Here is a 21,971-nt window from a genome sequence, read left to right on the forward strand (position 1 = left end):
ACCAGTAGAAATCACTGTAGTACAAATATTAATTCAAGTACAATCAAAATTTGGTCATAAGTCTATTAAACATTTAAAAATTATTCCCATATCACTATGGAACTATTTGCTATCATTAATATACTTAAAAAATTTCAGTGAAAAAAGTAGACAATGTACAATTTTATTAATAAATAGTGCAAAAGCAAGGGTGATAACTGTTTTAACATTAGTTTTTTTTTTAAAACAGCCATGTCTTAGTTTAAACTTGTGCACACTGGCATTGCAAGTAACACATGAAAATATTTACTATTTTCATGCACAGGTATTCAGCTATAATACTGTTCACATATTATTATGGACAAGTTTACTCTGCAATAATTAACATACATTTGGACAGCCACAATCATATGAATAACAAGTGAAGAAACAGCCTATGTTTGATATGCTCTAGATGTCAGATTATAGGATTTATTGTTTTTAAAACTGAATTCCTCATTTCCATGAAAGGACACATTTCTGTACATGTGGATGCTCAAATGAAAGCTGAAGAATGCATTCTTTGACCATAATAACAAAACTCACACAAAAGAGAGTGTTTGTCCTCTGCTTTAAAGAAGCAGTGCATCTGTTCATAATCTTTCTCTCCAGGCATCATTTCCCATATTACTAATGAAAATGCCTACCACAATCCCAAAATTCAGTCTCCAAGAGAAAGTTATAAAGTTAAAAAAGAGCAGTTCATTATATAATATATATATATATATGTATGTATGTCAAATTCTAGCAACACTAATGCTAAAAATGACATTGATTAAATTTCCTTTTTGGGGAATCCCCTCTGCCCCACCTTCCCCACCCTTCAGTTAAATTTCTTAGCATTCATAAAGTATATTATTCCTATGCCTTTTCAACTTGTGCAAATTTATTTTCCTTAAGAAGTAAAATGAAGTTTGAATAGTACAGTCTGCGGTGTGGTGACATCAGCAACGGCCAGTTCTTGTCCATCAACAAGTCCCAATTCTAAAATAGAAAAGAGCGTCACCAACTCAAGCCTCTCTGCAAAAACTCAGTGAAAAGGATAATACATATATAAACAAATCATAGAGTTTTATGGTTCAGGTAAGTCTCAAAATTCAATTCTCTTTAAGCAATATATTTAATTTCTTGGATATTTTCAATTTTTCTACTGAAAGAGCAATCAATTCTACTATTTTTATAGATATAAGTAATTATGACCTCATACATTAAGAGCAAGCCTAAATTCAAAGCTAGCCTGGATGCATAGCAACTTCAAGGTCTGAGTTATATTAGAGATCCTATCTCAAAATACCAAGAGCTATGGATGCAGCAAAGTGCTAAGTCACTTGCTTAGCATATATAAAGGCCTAAGTTTGATCCTAGAAAATGAGGGTGGGGTGGGGGAGGTAGTGGGACTCTAGAACAAACATTTAATATTTCTACCAAACTATTAATACATATGTTACTTAAAATACCTTTCAATGTCTTGGAAAGATTTGGCCTTGTTCGCTCTTCAATAGAGGTTACTGACTAGAAAACAACATCATTTTAATGTACAGCACATCAAAATAAAATTAAAATATGAATGTTTTCTGAAAAAATATAGTACTATTCACCTGTAAGTAAAGTGTTCTATTTTTCCCCTCTAATGTGGCTGTGATAGCTGGAGACTTCATTTGCCTAAATATAGTAGAGGAAAAGAAACTATTTAAAATATAATTTTTGGTTTTTGTCTTTGGTTGTATGTGTGTCTGTGTGTCTGTGTGTGTCTTTTTGAGACAGGTTCTCCCTATAGCTCCAGCTAGCCTGGTATGTAGACCAGGCTGGCTTTGATTTCAGAGATCCACCTGCCTCTACCTCCTGAGTGCTGGGACTAAAGGTGTTCGTCACTATACCTGTCTGCCTTTATATATTTAAAAAATGATTTTCACAGGCTGTAGATATGGCTCAGCAGTTGAGAGCACTGGCTATCTTTGCAGAGGCCCAGGGTTCAGTTCGCAGCAACACATGATGGATAAGATCCATCTCTAACTACAGTTCCAGGAGATCCAATGCCCTTTTCTGGCCTCTGCAGGCATTGCATGCGCATGGTGTTACTTATATACATGCAATCAAAACACTTGTACAAGTAAAATAAAAATAAAAATTTTTCAAAAATTATTTTTACAGGACTGGGCATGGTGGTGCACACCTTTACTCCTAGCACTCAGGAGGCTGAGGTAGTCTACATAGTGAGTTCCAGTCCAGGTGGGGCCACAGGGGGACCCTGTCTCAAAAAGACCAAAAGAAAATTTAATCTTACAATGTAACAATACACTTACAGAGATGCACTATTGGTTAGATAATCCAAAACCTCCTGTAGCTTAGCTGATGGAGAAAACTGAATGTTTTGAGGAAGCTGACTACATGCTGGGCAGTTTTCCTACAAACATAAAAGACAATAAATAAATTACAGTGGCACATGAACTAACGTTAGCCTCTTTTTCAACAACAAAAAAAGGGAAATCAAGCTGTTTTATAATCATGCATATTCCCTAGGAAAATTGTTTCTGCCTTAAAAGTCTGCTTTCATAATGGAGAACTTCTAAGTTATTCTGCTTATAGTATTTACAGTCTATCCAACAAAAGATATGTAATAAGCATTTTGGTAGTTAGGAAACAAAATTTCCACATTATTTAGAATATGGAAAAGTCTGTTCAAATTTCTAGCTAATAACTAATATTTCAAAAGCAAAAGACGCATAGCAAAACTGTCTTCATTATTTGACTACTACTACTAACCTTTCTCTCTGCTTCAAATGTGTATGTGTAGAGTCCGTCTACATCATTGAATACCAAGTAATTATTAAGGGGAATGTATGCACTGTAATGGAAAAAAAATGTCCATTTTAAACTAATTGAACCAGGTTACAACATGGATTTACATACACTTTAAAAATAATCCCATCCCCACCCCCCAAAAAAACCATTACCTTGTGGCTATTTTAAAAACCTCAGTGGCACACACAGCTAAAGAGAAGAGAAAATAAAAGCATTTTAATTCAATGAAAATTAGATACTCAGAAAATCAGTTACAAATCAGAACAAGTAAATTTCTAATTGCTACAGATGAAAAATAGATTTAAAAACAATATTTAAAGCTGGGGCAGCCAAAAAAAGGAAAAGAAAAGAAAAGAAAAGTAAAGAAAAGAAAAGAAAAGAAAAGAAAAGAAAAGAAAAGAAAAGAAAAGAAAAGAAAAGAAAAAAAAGAAAAAAGAAGCTGGGTATGGTGGCACACACCTTTAATCTCAGTGCTTGGGAGGCAGTCCAAGGCAGATCTCTGTGCGTTCCAGGCCAGCCTGGTCTACAGAGTGAGTTCCAAGCCAGCTGGGGCTACAGGGAAACCCTGTCTAAAACACAGCAACAGCAGCAACAGCAAAAAAGCTGGGACAGAAGGGCTAGAGAGATGCCTCAGTGGTTAAGAGCACTAGTCATTCTTGTAGAGGACCCTGGTTTGGTTCCTGGTATCCACCAAGTCAGTTAATATTGTGTTCCAGGGGATCCAACACCTTCTTCTGGACTCTGCAGGCACTACATGACACCGGTGCACTTACCATACATGCAGGCAAAATACTCAAACACACAAAATAAAAAGGATGGGACAGTAACAAATTTTATGCTTTCTGTAATCCAAGTAATACATGTTTCTCCTCTTCTTTGGACAGCTCAGTATGTGATGAAAAAATACAGCATTAAAATGTCCCTTTACTGTGAGCACTTTACCTAAGACACAATATGATACAAGAAATGCACAGAGGACCAGTAGCTTGTTTGGTTTGGGTAATTATATATCTCACCTAAGAACACAAGTAGTTACAGAAACACCAATTTAGATGTTAAGTCAAAAAACCAAAGAAAAGGGGCTCAAGAGATGGCTCAGTGGTCAAGAGCACTGGCTGCTCTTGCAGAGGACCCAGGTCGATTCCCAGCACCCACATGGCAGCTAACAATCATGTGTAGCTCCAGTTCCAGGGGATCTGACACCCTCTTCTGACCTCTGTGGGCACTGCATGACATGGGTGCACTTACATGCAGGCAACACACTCAGACACATAAAAATAAAAATAATAATTAAAAAAAATTTTTAAAAAAAGGAAAAAACTAAACAAAACAAGAAGTGCCCTTGTTTCCTTACCCGCAATGACTGCATTTGTGGAGGCCACTGCAGGAATGATTCGTTTTACTACCCCTGAAAGGAATGAAGCAAATAAAAGTGGTCATTTCTTTAAAAAAAGGTTAGCTTAAATTAAAATGATTCATTCAATCATTTACAGTATGATTATTAAATACCATTTTCTGAAATTTGATTTTTTTCCAAGCTTTCAAGTCAAGAAACAAACTTCAACATAGTCAGGTATGGTGGTCTGTACCTATAATCCCAGCATCTGGGAGCCGGATGCAGGAGAATCATAAGTTTGAGGCCAGCCTGGGCTACATAGAGACCTTATCATAAAATAAAAAATAATGAAAAGGTTAAACTAAACATGACTATCTTCTTTCACATTCCCAATCTTCTGTAATGATATAATGTGCTAAAAATCTTCAGCAATGACATTGAAATAAATTCTTAAGTTTTACATAAAGATAAAGCAATAGCATTATAAGTGTTTTGTTGGATTCTAGGCAGAGTTCAAGATTAAATACCATTTAATGTTTCTAATTTCATGACGCTAGCCAATTTAGGATACTTCCTTGTGGTGGTTTGAACGAAAATGTCCCCCAGAGGCTCCAAGCATTTGGACATTTTGTCCCCAGTTGGTGCTGCTGTTTTGGGAGGTCTTAGAAGGTGTGGCAGTGCTGGAGAAAGCATGTCACTTGGGGGCGGACTTAAAGAGTTCTTAAGTCTTGCCTGATCTCCAGTTGTTCTCTTGCTTCCTGTGCCTGCTTGAAGATGTAGAGCCTAGCTCCTCCAGCCACCTCTGCCACCATGCCTCCCCACCATGTGGACTCTTCTCCCTTTGGAACTGTAAGCGCAAATAAACTCTTCCTTCTATAAGTTGCTTTGGGCAGTGTTTCTATCACAGCAGCAGAAAAGTAACTAATGCATTCCTCATTTTAACAATAAGGAAAGTAAGAACTGAGATATTAAATATCATCTATAACTCTTCACCTAGGAAGTGGTAGGAAAGGTTTATGTCCTAGTGCCCACAAGCATAGTGCTCACACGTGGTACTATACTCAGAAAAGCTTGAGTAAGTATGAAGAAAAAGTTACCTTATTATTCTTAACATACTTCAGGCCACTTGATTCACAAAAAGTCACAATAAAAAAAGAAACCAGCCTTTTATAAAGTATCTTTTACTCCATAATCCTAGATCACTTAAATACCAAGCATAGCTCTCTTAGTTCAACTCCTCACTTTTTACTTTGGTATTCACTTAAGGAATGAACAAAGCCCAATCCAGAACCATTTCTTCCAGGAAAAAATAAACACAATTATATTTGAATTGTTTATTTCAGAAATAAAAAACTATACTATCTTGGATGGTGAGGGAGCATTGCAAAACATGTCCAAAACTCCAGCAGTAGGAACAGCACTGTAGAAGGAGGGTGGAGAAAAAAAGCAATAGGTATGAATGAAAATTTTAAGTGACATTTCTAAAACAGTAAATAAAAGGAAATGATCACAGAAGAGAAATGGCGGATTTGCAAAAAGAAAAAAAGGCTCGTTCTGGTGAACGTGGCAAATGTCCAGAAGAAATGAACTGTACCTGGCCAGGAACTTGCTCACAGTGACTGAGCATTATTGCTTACTGAGATAAGGCATGCTGGACGAGCCTCATTCAGTGACTGACTAAACCAGCAACTCAGAGAATTTGGAAGATAGAGTGATCAGGTTTCAGTGAAGCACCTGGAAAGATCTTTCAAGGCATCCTTGTGAAGACAGAACAAAAACAAAAAGAAAAAGCTGAAGGGCTCAAGAAGGTCTGATTATGAAGCCAGGCGTGGTGGCGCACACCTGTAGTCCCAGCACTTGGGAGGCAAAGGCAGGTGGATCTCTCTGAGTTCAAGGACACCTAGGGCTACAGGGAGACCCTGTTTCAAAAAGACCGAAAAAAAAATAAGGGTATGATTAACAGAATGAGAGACAAACTGAAGGGTCTGATCAGAGGTATGATTCAGGTAGCTGTTCTCAGTTCATTCTAGTTAAAACAGTAATCAATTATTTGGAAAATAAAAAACAATTATGAAAACAAAATCATATGAAATTTGCAGAACAATTTATGCAGAAAGAAAACAGTGGGTTGAATCGAAATATATATATATATAAACAAATATATCCACAGGGTCTGGAGAGATAGCTCAGGAGTTAAGAGCACTGGTTGCTCTTACACAGGACCTGGGTTCAGTTCCCAGCATCCATAGGGTGCCTAGCAACCATCTATAACTCCAATTCTAGGGGATCTGCTACTCTCTTCTGGTCTCCACAGGTACTGCATGGACAGGAGCACTTATATATAGGCAATATACTCACACACATAAAATGAAAACAAATTATTTTTTTAAAAAAGAATAAATCTGTACAGTGCAGTGGTAAAACATTCACCTAGCATATGCCAAGGACCTGGGCTTGAGTTCTAGCACAAAATAAAATAAATCTGAACAAAAACACACTCCAGAATACAAATTCTGTGAGCGATGTGGTTTAGCAACTGCACTGATGGATAAACCACCACATTTTAACAGTCATGTAGAATGGAAGTGCAGCATCAATGCAAACCAACAACAGCAGCATATGATCTTCTCTAAGACTATCAGAGGGCTGATCTCAGTAAGAACAAGCCTAGAACATCAGACTCTGTCCCCTCAGTAAGCCAAAGAAGCATGGAATTTGGTCAGAGAAGTACACAGGAACCGGAAGCCTTGCAATGCAATGTGTCAAAAGTTAAAGAATTTGGGAGATTTAAGAGTGATCAAAATTAAAACTGCGGAGAAAGTGTGATCACTGTGCTCAATACATTAAAAGCTAGTATTTAAAAAGGAATTTGATTATATAAAGACCAGACAAAATTCAAACCAAACAAGACAGACTTCTGCTCAAGATATAGAGTAATTGTCTAACAATATTATGCAAATTAGAAATAAGACAGCTCCCCAGAGGGAATGAACTCCTTACCAGTAAGTGATAAAATGAATAGTTGAAAGACAGGGACTTTTTCAGTTGTATGTAAATATGAGTCAATGATTTCATAAACTACCACCTAGCAGGGACGGAGTATGTAGTCTGCTCAACTCAGTTCCCTCCCACCCTGTAGTAACCTGGGAACTGTTGCTTCCCCAGCTCCTTAACTGAACATGAAATGGATGGCATTCCAAAATCACTGAACATGTATTTAACACATATCCCCCTGGAGCATCCCCAATGATCCCATAATCATGACTAACTCACCTTGAGTGAGTCTATATGTAACACCCCTAATGTTATATTGTGAGGCTCTCTCTACAGATTTTTGGAAAATCCACTGAATATGTTCAGGATCATCGCCATCTAATGGAACCCCATCTGTTGAGAGGGAAAAAAGAGAGCTATATATAATCACAAGGCAATTTTTACATAAAAGTTTCCAAATGAATAGAGAAGAATATGTATTTTTATGTAAGTCTGGGTTATTAAATGTATTACCTCCAAAAGGCTGCTCTTTAGGCCACTGCAACATCCTTACATATTCAATACAATGTTCTGGTAACCTGGGCATAGATGCAATAGTGCACATGGGGAAGTTGACCTAAAACCAAAGGTGTGTTTTTTAATAACATTTAAATGATGAATTAATTTAAAACACAATTACAGTTATGGTCTGGATTGTAACATTCATCTCAGCTCTCCAATTAAATAAGCAAAACACTGTAAACAAGTAATGCAACCAGTAATAAAACTATCAAACTAAAAGGAGAAACTGGAGTCATCAGGTTGACCTGCCTGTAAAGACAGGTTTGTCCTACATTTTTAGGACACATAAATTTAAGTTCTGTTAAGACAATGAGAAGTACTAAACAGACTCTCAAATATGAATAACCTAGGCTTACCTGGTACTTAATGTGAAGGTATAAAAAAAAAAGAGAATACTGAAAGCTGCAAAAGAAAAACAACAAGTCATATATAAAGGAAAACCCATCAGAATTACAGCTGACTTTTCAGTGCAAACAATCAGCGTTAAATCAGTTCTAAGTTAATTCTCATAGTTGATGATATTTACAAATCAAAAGTTCAATTACCTTTTAAAATGAGCAATTATATTAAAGAGCGCCATGTCTAGAAAGATCTTTCTTATTCCTAGTATTAAATTCTTTTTTTCTTAGGCAGTGCTCACTATGTAGCACTGGCTTGGCTAGACCTCACTACGTAGACCAGGCCTGCCTCTGTCACCCAAGTGCTAGATTCAAGGTGTATGCTACCACATCTAGCACACCTAGCACTCTTGTTTTTTATTACATTTATTTATTTTTTATGTGTATATGTGGAAATGCCCCTGCCACAATGTGCACATGCAAGGTCAGACGACAATGTGCAGGAGTCAACTGTCTCCTTCCACCATTTGGGTCCTAGGATCAAAATCAGGTTTGGCAGCAAGTACCTTTATCCACTAAGCCATTTCATTGGCCCTTTTCCTAGTACTTTTAGTCTCTGAACTAATTATAATAGCCCTTCCTGGTCCACGGAAGGTATTTTCCAAGACCCCAACAGATATCTGAACTATAAATTATATCAAACCCTGTAAACACATATTTTATCTTAAAGTGTAATGGAATTAGGCACTCTAGTAAGAGATCAATAAAAATAACTACTGATTAAAAATAAAAACAATTCAGGTATACTGGAATATGGAATACAAATTTCATGACACTACCCAGAACTGAATATAATATTTGGGGGAATAATTTTAAACTTATATATTATTTCTGTAATTTTCTATTTAATATTCTTTGCCAATAGGCAACTAAAACCACGAAAGTAAAACTACTGACGAAGGGTAGGTACATGGGAAGCAAGGCAGACTATGATTCTACCCAACACATAGCTTTGGAATTTCCTTAAATAAAAAATTAATACAAATGAAGTATGAAACCATAAAAACACCAGAACTGATATCCAGTTAGCATCTTCTCTCAAATGGTACAGAATGCCCTACTTTTCTTTCCTCTTAGCATAATTTATGTTTTGAAATTTGCTTTTGTTTTGGTGTTAAAGTGGTAGGACAAACCTCATTCTGGTCAAGCACTCACCTATACTCCCAGCCCGTAGCATAACTTTAATATATGTCACAATTAACAAACCCCAAACACTGATTAAATGTAATAATCAACCACAATTACAACCTACAATGCTATGAAAGAAATGAGGGCACTTTTTCATTACCTGTGGTGGATAAAGTTCTAGCGTACACTCAATACAAGCAGACATCCCAGGCAAAATCACCCGAGCATTTCCTTTAAAGCCTTCTGTCCCCCCATCTATCAAAGGGATGATGGAGCTTGGATCTAACACACCATCTTCATAATTCAGCAGAGATATCTAGGAAAACGTTTTAAAGGGCTTAAAAGGAGATAAGAACTAAAAAAAAAAAAAAAAAAAAAGGAAACAGTATGCTTCCAGCACATTCTAAGAGTCAGTTTGGTACTGAATAATAATATATCAGAATCAAGAAACTATATTGCTAACAATAAATGTATTCTCACCTGAAAACCAATGGTTAGCAATAACGGTGAAGTATACCTACTTAATTTTAAATTAAATATTTTCAAAATGACATACAATTCTGATTAGAGGAAAAAGCAACTGCAAGGATCCCAAGAGAGTTGTAACACTAGAGTCCTTACCAGCATGCCGTTTATCCATCTTCTGGCTATGATAGAATCCAGTCCACACACAATAATATGAAACTCTATGAGAAAAAAAAAAAAAATACATGCTTAGTGTTTTTGTTTTGTTTTCACAGAGTTTTGCTTTGTGGTCCAGGCTAGCCTTACATTCTCCATCTTCTTGCCTCACCCTCCCTAGTGCTGACCCCAACACATCCACTAAGTTTAGTGTTTAACAAATGCAGTTACAACAAAGCTTTGGTGTAGGTTCATGAACCTGAAACAGGTCTACCACTAGTCTGTGGGGTGTTGACAGCAAGGAAGGCTCTTTGTGGGAGGGGACAGGAAACTATACGAGAGTGCTCTACTTTCCATTCAGTTTTGCTGTGACTTTATAAAACTGCTCTAAAAACATTTTAAATAAAGGCAGTTATGCAAAATAATTCACTTTCTAAGAAAAAGAAAGGTACTACCCTGTCTTCTAATCCTTCAGCAATTCTCACTGAATTGAGTATAGAAAAATACAGTTAGTGGTGACTACTAGAAATCAGCACAGGGGGCTGGAGAGATGGCTCTGAGGTTCAGAGTGCTTGCTGCTCTTCCAGAGGACTTGAGTTCAGTTCCTAGGATCTACATTGGGCGTACCTCACAACAGCCTATAACTCTTAGCTCCAGGGGATCTGACAGTCTCTTCTGGCCTCCTCAGCCCCCTGCATACACATAGCATACATTCACAAAGACATATACACATAAGTAATAAAAATAAATATTAAAAAATCAGTACAGGGGCACTTCAGTTGGTCAACAAGCTTGCTTAAAATACAACAAAGAGGAAACAAACCAAGGAAATGGACTTTAAGATAGCCAGAATGAAAAAAGTAAGACAATGAAAATTAAATTCAAGGAACTTACGTCGGTAGAAAGTGTCATTAAAATCTTGAATCTTTTTGAAATGTCTGAACACAAGTAAAGGAACTTAGGAAGCTAAGTTTTTAATTTCTGTAATGAACTTAAAACCATAAGGAACAAAGTATAAATGTATATTTAAAGCAAGTAATCAATGTTTGGGCCCAAAACAAGGAATCTGATAAAATGAACACTACCCTACTTTCTGACAAAATTTAAAAAACTAAGTTTTTTAAATTACATGTTATTTACTTTGTGTGTATATGGGGCGGAGGTGCACACATGTAGAGGTTGTCAGATGACAACTTGTGAGAGTAAATTCTCTTCCTCCATCACGAGAGAGTCCCAGGGATCAAACTCAAGGTTTCAGTCAGGCTTGGCAGCAGTCATTTTTATACACTAGGTCATCTTTCTGGCCCCCAGAATTCTTTTCTACCATTTCTCCTCTAACTAGGCAGTTTTCCCATCCTGAACCCCCATGTCATATTTACATCCTTGCTCAGAAGTCTACTTTCTACTTTGTTTTACTTATTACACAAAGCCCTTAGCCTCAGCTAAGCAGTATGTGTGTGTCTTTAAACATCAGCACCAAGAAAACACTGTACTTACTGAAGGGAACAAGCCCATTATATGACCTGTTTGGCTGGGTGACTTTAGAAATAACTGTACACACACACACACACACACACACACACACACACACACAAATATGTACTAAGCGAAGTAACACAGACTCAGAAAAACAAGTGACCTATGCTCTCTTTATCTGTGGATCCTAGCTCCAAATTCTTAGATACACCACTCATCAAAGAAACTTCTTTTGCCAACAGATGGATACTATTATAAAGTTCCACAACTGGTCAAAAAGAGTTGTCTGTGAGGTACCCCATAGTAAGTGGAACATATACAATGTAGCTTCTATGCCTAAGGTTCAGAGAACACAGCAGAATAGGGGGCTAATAATACATCTCTCAACTCTCACCAATAAAGCTTCCTCATGCTACAGGTGGTGATTAACCCAGAAAGTCACAACTGGCTAAAGTGCAGAGAATAAGAGACTGCAGAATGCATATCCTTGAATACGACACCTGTATCAAACCTCTGCCACCCAGGGCTCATGGACCACTGCAGAAGAGGGGGTGGAAAGACTGTTAAGATTCAGAGGTGGTGGATAACCACAAGGAAACTGTTACCCAGATAGCTGGGAAGTTACTCATATGAACACACAGCTATGGTGACAGCATGTGCAAGATCCATACAAACTCAAGAAAGACAAAATCCCAGCCTAGAAGTGGGGAAGAAGTGCCAACCATACCTGAGGACCAACTGATAACCAACAACTGCTGGGAGAGGGAGAGTCAGTTTTCTTTAAGAGTATGATGATAGATCGGCTAACCAGGCTCTAATGAACCACCACCAAAGAACATTTGGGGACTTAAATTTGACTTGATAGACCTAGACCTTAACATGTGTGATAGAGTACATGAAATTTGGTGGAGGGGGTGCTTTAAGAGGAGTGCAGATAGGGGAGGAGGTCTAAATATAATCAAAATACATTGTATAAAATTCACAAAATTAGCCAGGTGTGGTGGCGCACGCCTTTCATCCCAGCACTCGGGAGGCAGAGGCAGGCAGATCTCTGTGAGTTCAAGGCCAGCCTGGTCTACATAGTGAGTTCCAGGACAGCTGGGGCTACAGGGAGACCCTGTCTCAAAAAGACCAAAAAAAAAAAAAAAATCACAAAATTCAGTAAAATCAATACAGAAAATTTCCACAGCTTTTGCAGTTGCTAGTATAGTTGGGTTTGTTGGGTTTTAGGGGAGTTGAAGGCCTAGGAGAAAAGCATGAATTCTTCCTGCCTTCTATCAAAGAGCTTTAGGTCTCTTTCTCCCAACTGGAAACTATTGGTCTTCCTAGGCCCACTGGCTGGCTGCACAGGGAACTCTTTTCTAATGGCTATGGGAATCAGTCAATCACAGCACTTAATATTTTAGTAGTACACATGCTTAATTTTAACTAAAATGTTTTAAATTTATCTAATAAAGGAATTTTTGCACAAAAAATGACACAACTTCTCTCAATAGTCCACTGTATTTTCAAAAGCAACATGGCAAAGGGGGTGATATTCTCACTCGACTTTTAATTTCTGCCTAAACTCATTTCTAACCATCACCCATTCAGATCTCTATTCCTCTTGAACGCTAGGCAAACAGGACCCCAAGTCACAGGGAGAGCAAGGTTAAAAAAAAAGACAAAATGGTAGAAGAACAGCAATGGGAACCAGGAGCTAGCCAAGAAACTCTCTGATTTCTGTAATGTACTAGTTTCCCAGACTTAAATAATTGAGCTAGATGGAGTGAGAATGCTCCCATTTCTCTTCCTTTTTCCATAGAGAGGCCTATATTTTCAGTTTTAAACACGTTTACTTTGAAACAGTATCAATTCACAAGAAGCTCTAAAAGTGGTATAGAGAAGTCGGGGTGCCTTTCAGTCACTACTGACAGATGTATGAGATCAGCCCATGAATAACAGTGGAATAATGTACAAATGGTCCATCACACATATGTACATTTGTGTGACCAGTACCCCAACCAAGACACACAACTGTTCTACCACCATAAACAACTCATTTTGTGTGGTTTTGTTTTTTTTACATTTTATTTATCTATGTGAGGGATGTGCATGTCACAGCGGGCATGTGGAAGTCAGAGGACAACTTCTGAGAGTCAACTCTCTTTCTCTAATATGTGGGTTCTGGGGATGCTTGGCAGCAAGCACCTACTGAACCACCTTGTTAGCCCTGTTTGTTTTGAGACAGTCTCACTACGCAGCCTGACTGGCCTGGAACTCTCTATGTAGACCAGGGAGGCCTCAAACTTGCAGAGATCCTCCTCCCTCTGCCTCCCATGGAATAGGATTATGGGTGTGACGAACAGACTAAAATCTCTCACCTGTAATCAAACCTACTCTCAAATCCTAAATGTATTCCTTAGTGATTCCTAATCTATTCTTCATCTTTTTGTGTCATTTTAAGAATTTTATATAGATGGAATCATAAATACATGACCTTTTGAGACTGGCAACTTTTTATCAGCATAATGCACTTGAGATCCACCCCAGGTGATATGCAGTAAGTTATTCCTCTTTACAGCATAACAGTACTCTTAGTAGCACTATAGTTTATAGCACTATAGTAGCACTTAGTAGCACTTAGTAGCACCACTGAGGCAACTTCTGGTTGCTCCCATTTGGGGCTTCTACAAATAAAGTTGCTATGAATAATGTGCACTGAAATTAACAGAGATACAAATATTAATATCACTGAGATAAGTGCCCAGAAACGAACCAGTTGGGTGGTGTGGTTAAATGAAGGCTTCAGTTTTTAAGAAATGGCCAGGGGCTAGAGAGATGGCTCAGCAGTTAGGAGCACGATGGCTCTTGTATAGGACACAGGTTCAGTTCCCAGCACCAACTGTAACTCCAGTTCCAGGGTATCCAACACCCGCTTCTGGCCCCTGCAGACATTGCACATACGTGAGGTACTTACATATATGCAGACAAAACACTCATGCATAAAAAATTTTTAAATTAAAAAAAACAACAAAAAAAGAAATGGCCAAATGATTTTCCAGATGGCTATATCATTTCATATTCTATGAACAGTAAGTGATCTTATCTTTTATTCTGCAGTATTAGATATTGCTACTACTGTGTTAACTACCCTAACAGGTAAGCATCATCTTACTGTAAACATTGGGATTTTTTGGTGAAGATTGAACCTAGGGCCTCATGCAGCCTAGGCAAGTACTCTACAATTAAGCTACATCCCCAACTCTTTTTACTTTTTTTGACAAAGGATCTCATTAGGTTGTCCAGACTAACTTTGAACTCACTCTGCTACCCTGGCAGGCCTTACACTTAAACTCTGTCAGTCTCCCAATTAACTGAGTCACCATAATCTTACTTTGATGATAGCTTTTTGTCATCTTTTCAGTGAACTATCCTTTTGCAATGATAGTCCATTTTTAATTTTTTTTAACTGCTAAGATTCATAAAATATTTTTTTTTTGGTCTTTTTGAGACAGGGTCTCCCTGTAGCCCCAGGTGGTGTGGAACTTGTAGATCAGGCTGGCCTTGAACTCACAGAGTTCCACCTGCATCTGCCTCCCAAGTGCTGGGATTAAAGGCATGCACCACACCTGGCCCGAGATTCATAAATTCTTTAAAAATATAGAATTCTCTATATCTGAGGGTTCTCCATGCATAGATTCAACTAACTCTTGGTCAAAAAGGAGAAAAAGAACAATAATGGAAAGTAGAAGCAGATGATGAGACACATAAAATTAAGTTAATTTAAAAGTCAAGTCCAAAAACATGTATATAACTATAAAGAAAAGATTAGAATACAAAGTATTATATACTTTATATTATGCCATCAGAAGTTACATCTATAATACATTTACTGCTGCTGATAGCAATTTTTTCTTTTTTTCTTTTTCAATCTTATTCTCTGTTAAGTGACTCTTTTATAATTAGGGAGAAAAGCTTTAAAGAATTAAGACATTTTTCAGTTGAAAGGATACGGAGTAACGTTACAGTTAGGAACTCTGTCATTCAGGAATTCCGCAGCAACTTCGGCCTTCGGTCTTCCAACATCTTTAGGCCTATAGGAGAAGTTATATTGGTATTCATGACAACTTGGAATATGCTTTGCCTAAGTATTTTTAGATATTTTAATCCTTTGAAAGTTTTATACATTTATGCAATGTACTTTGATCATATCCATCTACTACCACCTCCCTTCAATTGTCCCTAGTGTCCCCTGCATCCCTCCCAACTTTGTGTCTTGTTTTCTAATTGTAATTAAATAACCACCAAATCCAATTAGTATTTTTATATCAGTAATAAGTCAGATTAAATGAATACTCAATGCTTACTGACAGTCCAAATTAATATGACAAGTCTTATTACGTAACTAAGTGAAAATCTGAAATATGAATATATTTTTTCCCCACATAAAGCAAAATAACAGCATATTTCCTAGCAAATTCCAACCATGACATTTCCTAGTGTAGGAAACATTATAGACCCACCTTCCAAGTATCCCTGAATCCCAGAATCTTAATGTGCTATTTGGGGTTTGTTTTGTTTTGCTTTGTTTCTTGAGACAGGGTCTCCCTGTAGCCCCAGTATGTAGCACAGTCTTACCTCACTCTATGCAATCCTTCTGCCTCAACCTCCCTTATGCTGGAATTACAGGCAAGCCACCATGCCCTACTTCAATGTGTTTATATGTAGGTTTTGTTAAAAGATATGGAGAGGTTCATTCTAGGGATAAAAGAACCTCTAGTTGTCACCTCTTCCTGTGTGTGCTGATTAAGTAGGAATTACAGGGTCCCTAACACACGGTGGGGTTTGTTCACTTGCTGTTTTCTTTTTTGTTGTTCATTTGCCTGATAAGTGTCACTACATTGCCCAAGCTGGCCTAGATCTTCCTGACCTAGCTGTGTGCTGTAATTACCAGTACCTAACACTGGCCCAGCTTCTCTAATCATATTTCAAAGGGAATGATTTCAAAGGCATTATCAACGTTTTCATGCAGCTAAAAATACAAAGTCTAGAAACATTATTTCTTGATAATAATCAGATATAAAGACAAAAGGACACAAACTGTCTCTTCCAATCACATAAATGGTATTTTCTTTCTTAATATTTCCTCATGGAATTAAACCATCCTTCCATCCTTCAAGTATTCATGTATACAGAGTAAGTGCCTCATTGTGGCTTTTCTTTTCTCTTTTTTTTAAAAAAAATATTTTTTTAACATTTTATTTATTATTTTTATTTTATGTGTATGAGTATATTGCCTGCATGTATGTGAGTGCACCTGAGTCATGCAGTGCCATGGAGTGGGAATCGAACCCGGGTCCTCTGCAAGAGCAGTCAGTGCTCTTAAGTGCTGAGCCATCTCTCCAAGACAGGGTATCCCTATGGCCCCTGGCCTGGAACTCGCTATGTAGACCAGGTTGGCCTCAAACTCACAGAGATCTGCCTGCCTCTGCCTCCTGAGTGCTGGGATTAAAGGCGTGCACCACCACACCCAGCTCGTTGTGACTTATCATAACACACACAGACCCTAGATACTGAATCCTTACTCTTTTTACTGTATCCCTTTGTATCCTTCATATCAAGCAGAGTGGTTAGGGATATGGGGAGGATCTGGGAGAAAATAGAAGTGAATATGATCAAAATATACAGTATGGAATTCACAAAGAATTAATAAAAATATATTTTTAAAAATACTTAAAAACAGGGGCTGGAGTGATAGCTCAGCGGTTAAGAACACTGGTTGTTCTTGCAGAAGACCTGGGTTTGAATCCCAGCACCCACATGACAGCCTCCAATCCCAGGGGATCCAACAGCCTCGTCTGACCTCTGCGGGCATTGCACAACAAGGGTGCACTTACCTACATGCAAGCAATACACGTATACACATAAAATAAATATAATAAATTTTAAAAAATACTTAAAAACAAACCAATTGTATTTTATTTAAAACTAGAATTTCAAAGAAAAATACATTAACAGGTTGATCTCTCTTCTATAAATGATTATTCTTTTTGTATTCAAAAACTGTTAAGTTTTATTCTCACTTTGTCCCTACTTGCAGAGAGTAGTATAAATTCAAGGCCTTGATTTAAGTACTACATTCAAGTACTCAGTAGAGAGAGCTCTTTACATATACAAGAGGAAACGGGGGGCTGGAGAGATGACTCAGTGGTTAAGACCACTGACTATTCTTGCAGAGGACCTGGGTTCGATTCCCAGCACCCACATGGCGGCTACGAACTGTCCTTAACTCCAGTTCCACAGGAATCTGAAGCCCTTTTCTGACCTCTGCGGCATTGCACGACACAGATGCACTCACATACATGCAGGCAATGCACTCACACACATAAAATAAAAATAATAGTCTAAAAAATTTAAAAAAAAAAAAGAAATGGTAGACTTCCAAAATGCTTCTAAATGTATTTTTTGTTCTTTTACAGTCTCACACAAAAGAACTCCAACATGGTTTCAATGAAGTCTGCTATGCAAATCTATAGCATGGGGGACCTGATTGCTGCACCTAAGACTGTGCCTTAAATAAAGTGACCTGTTATACACATCATCCTTCCTGGGTCTCATGCCCAAATTATTTACCTCTGAAAGCAAGTATTTAGCTTATACACAGATGTGTAAATGTGTGTGTGTGTGTGTGTGTGTGTGTGTGTATGAAAGTACTTAGCATATCATAAACACTCAATAAACATTGAGTATTATTACTTTAACCAGTGTGTGTGTGTGTGTGTGTGTGTATATATGTGTGTGTGTGTGTGTGTGTGTGTGTCTTAGCATATCATAAACACTCAATAAACATTGAGTATTATTATTACTTTAACCACACTAGTTATAAATTAAAAAGCATGACCTGTTATCAATAACCAATCATTTCAGTCTTTTTCAAAACAATAATGCAGTAAAAACTTGTTGGAATGGAAGATGATTTCCACAAAATCATATATATTTGCTTATTTTCCACTGAATACTCAAAATGTACTTTAAATTTTTTACCTAAATCTGAATGGTAGTTCTTTTTTTAAAAAAAATAAAATTAGTGTTGGACTCTCAGTAATTATTAAACTGCAACGTATACAAGTTCTAATGTTTATCAGAATTTTAAAAATATTAACTTACCTGAATAAAAACTGTCTATTTAGATTGGAAACATCTATAGTATCCATGTCTATAACATGAATCTTTCTAAAACCAGACAATGCCTGTGGAAAGAAAAGCAATCCAATTACGCAGGAATCTCACAATCACTGAAAATGTACCATATATTTTCAATGTAGTCCTAAACCCACACATTTTCAGTAATAATTCTACATAACTATTCTTTGGTTAAAAACAAAAAGTCTTTACAAAGCATATTAAATTCAAGATTTTTGCTAAAGGTCAAAAATATACAACCTCATAGTTTTTTTTGTTTTTGTTTATTTATTTATTTTGAGACAGGGTCTCCCTGTAGCCCCAGCTGTCCTGGAACTCACTATGTAGACCAGGCTGGCCTTGAACTCACAGAGATCCACCTGCCTCTGCCTCCAGAGTCCTGGGATTAAAGGTGTGTACCACCACGCCTGGCTTACAACTACTTAGTTTTAAATAGTCTATAACCAACAAAGAATTCAAATTTTCTATAGCTTTTGCAGCCATTGTTCCCTCTGACAACACTTTTCTTCCAGACATTTTCCTAGCATACCGCTCACCCCTTTACTCAAACAGTGCCTTTTCAAAGGCCCTTTCCCTCACCACCTGACTGCCTATTTTCATCCTTCCTTTCTTCACAGCATTTATTACTACCTGACATACTACATACTTTGTCTTTTCTTTCAAAGACACTTTGAGTTCATAAACAAAACATATGTCCACATTGCTCCATTCTCTGTCTTTATCTCTTAAAACGGTGCTTGTCATATTCCAAGAGAAGGCTCAATAAGCAATTAGTGTCATTAGTGGCATATTCTTTCTTTCATAAAGGATGAGCCTTTACGGGGCTTACAGCCCCCCAAAACGAAGAGACAACAAAGCCATGCATTCTTAGGTGCTTATGTCTTAAGAGGAGCAAAGCAACAAATGGTGAAAGTGAAGTCCTACATGTGTGCTATAATGCAGCATAATGCAGCAAATTACTAACAGAACCACCCCTTTAGCTGCTTGATGACTGATGAGTCTCAGATCCAATTGTTAATGACTGCATATTTAAAAGTCTATATGTATTACATTAGCAAATCATGGCTTCAAAATGGAAAAAGTTAAGCTTTGGGGGATTTATACATGCATAGTGCCTAACAGGAACAATGCCTGAACTCTGTGAACCCTTCCCTCCTAGAAGTGTTTGGTTTTCACACTGCTAGAGCAAGTCTGATAAGGTATGTCCTTTTGGGACATCCCCCTATTTCATATATACTGTTATTTACATGAGGCTTGTCTCCCTGAACTTCAGATTCACTGCAGGCAGACTATGGTAACCTACAATTCCTATAGAATTGTAGCACTAATTGCGTACCTTTACCAGGAGTAACATTAATGCTCCCTAGCACGTCACTGTAGCTATGCTGCTCTTTGAGTTTCAACTGTTGTGGCTGGCTATTTGGGTCCCCATCTGGCTGGCATCTACATGATCTTCAGAGTTCCACTGTTCTACACACTTGTACGAAGCCTGACGTACAACAGCTACAAGTCAATTCCCTCTATCTACATTTTTGTTACACTGACAAAAGCTTCTAAAAAACTACTTCACGGTTCTAAGAAATCCATGAAACCAATTAAACCACAAGGATGTGTTTCCAAATACTAAGTGCAAAGAGCTTCACTAAAGGCTTTGCTGTGCCGAATCTTGGGCATTTACTGCCATATGCTGATCAAGACTCGCCATCTACCAGGTCTTTTCACCTATACTTCAGTGAAAAAGAGCAATTCAGGAAGGGCTAATGACCCCAATTAGATTTCAGGCCTCTTACTATGATCCAGAAAAACCTGAGCAAGACTTCTAATTTCTCTGAACCTCAATGTTTCCTTTTGCGTAAAATGATACAATAACTCATGTACAGGACTTATTTGGAGAAGCAAATGAAATAAGAAATTATTTGAAATCACACATTAAAATATGAACTACCTATTCTGTCATTTACTTCAATGGAATAAAGTTAGCACTTGGCAAAAGGAAGCATCAAAATTTGTTTAAGAGCAGAGAAGAAATAGAAAAAAATGACTTCATATTTGAGACTTTTAGAGTCACAAAAAAAGCTGCAAAATTCTAACATTATGTATTTTAATTTCTGTCTAGGATTTGACCTGCTAAACTTACTCTAACAAAGGTTCAAGAGAAAAAGCTAATAATCATGAAATACAGATATTCCTAAAATGACAGAAAAGCAAAAGGATTCACTTATCGCAAAGGAGAACATTTTACATATGAATATATTACCAGATTTTTCAGGAGCTCACATCCTAAGCCACCAGCTCCAATGACTAGAACTTTACATGTATCTAACAAAAACTGGAGAGACTGTAAAGAATGGAAAGGCATATTAAAATCTAGGTGATCACAAGTACCACTAATAAGCAACAAACCATAAGACAGTTGCTGATATAGGCATGAAAAATGCAATCAACAGTAATAAGCACACTTGGCATGTCATCAATTATTTTAAATTATGGACAAGATATAATTGGAAATTTTAAAATCCTAAGGATTTCAGAGTTTCAGTTTCAATGCTTTTAAATAGTCTTGTATGAAATTGAAAGGCTATTTCTAATGAGAAAAACTACCCCTAGTTATTTTTATCTTTTTTTCAATGGTTATTCATGGATAATATAACAACTTCACAATGATAGTTTCTATTTTCCTTTTCCCATTTTTTATGTTTATTTTTTCTTAATTTGTAAAAAGTAGGGAAGACATCAGTTACTTAACTGAGCTGTAGAAAGAGAAGTTTTAAATGAAAAACAGGATCAAAGAGCACAGGTGTTTAAAGGACTTAAAAATGAGGCAAGAACAGTAGCAACTGCCTTTGAACACAAGTAAAACTTACAAAACATAAGAAATTCAGAAAACCACAGATCAGCAGAAATATGATTTGGGGAGAAAAATCACTTAAATGAAGGGACAATCTTAAGCTATCACATGAAAATACTTTGAAAGAAAATATGATTATTATGTAAATATATACTCCAAAGAAAGAATTAATACTGTGAATTCTGCCCAACATTAAAGGAAGAAATGAGACACCGAACCAAGTTTAGGAGTTTACACAATGATTTTTAGGAGCAGCATCTCTATTTTAAAACATCTCTTCATGAACACAAAAGGACACAAAACAAACTATAAAGAATACTCTTTTCAGGGCTGGAGAGATGGCTCAGCAGTTAAGAACACTAGTAAACGCTGCTAACAGTGCTCTTGCAGAGGACCCAGGTTTGGTTTCCAGCACCCACTGACGCTAACAACCATCTTTAACTCTAGTTCTAGGGGATGTGACTCTATCTTCTGGCCTCCGTGGGCATTATACGCACTCACATACATGCAACCAAAACACTCATACACATGAACAATAAAAAAAACCTTTTTTCTAATTTGCAATAACAAGTTTTATCTAACCAAATATTTGCTTTAAGTCAGA

General features: G+C 37.1%; 1 protein-coding gene across 2 annotated transcripts in view; it reads right to left on the bottom strand.

Annotated features, from left to right (window-relative positions):
- Window positions 1-147: 147 nt before the first annotated feature.
- Uba3 (ubiquitin like modifier activating enzyme 3) overlaps window positions 148-21,971 on the bottom strand; it is a 24,517-nt gene continuing 2,693 nt past the window's right edge. For both annotated transcript variants that reach the window (XM_008827140.2, XM_008827142.3), the window contains 15 exons: window positions 20,777-20,857; window positions 18,484-18,566; window positions 15,330-15,410; window positions 10,753-10,796; window positions 9,859-9,923; window positions 9,398-9,553; window positions 7,664-7,766; window positions 7,430-7,543; window positions 4,175-4,228; window positions 2,973-3,009; window positions 2,782-2,863; window positions 2,322-2,422; window positions 1,617-1,680; window positions 1,476-1,530; window positions 148-1,002 (listed from right to left, as the gene is read on the bottom strand). In XM_008827140.2, coding sequence (XP_008825362.1) covers window positions 914-1,002; window positions 1,476-1,530; window positions 1,617-1,680; window positions 2,322-2,422; window positions 2,782-2,863; window positions 2,973-3,009; window positions 4,175-4,228; window positions 7,430-7,543; window positions 7,664-7,766; window positions 9,398-9,553; window positions 9,859-9,923; window positions 10,753-10,796; window positions 15,330-15,410; window positions 18,484-18,566; window positions 20,777-20,857 — 1,209 coding nt within the window. In that variant the 3' untranslated portion in view covers window positions 148-913. The remainder of the gene's footprint in view (window positions 1,003-1,475; window positions 1,531-1,616; window positions 1,681-2,321; window positions 2,423-2,781; window positions 2,864-2,972; window positions 3,010-4,174; window positions 4,229-7,429; window positions 7,544-7,663; window positions 7,767-9,397; window positions 9,554-9,858; window positions 9,924-10,752; window positions 10,797-15,329; window positions 15,411-18,483; window positions 18,567-20,776; window positions 20,858-21,971) is intronic.

The sequence above is a fragment of the Nannospalax galili genome, unplaced genomic scaffold (genome assembly GCF_000622305.1).
Source record: "Nannospalax galili isolate Female #2095 unplaced genomic scaffold, S.galili_v1.0 scaffold1051, whole genome shotgun sequence".
NCBI classification, from domain to species: domain Eukaryota; kingdom Metazoa; phylum Chordata; class Mammalia; order Rodentia; family Spalacidae; genus Nannospalax; species Nannospalax galili.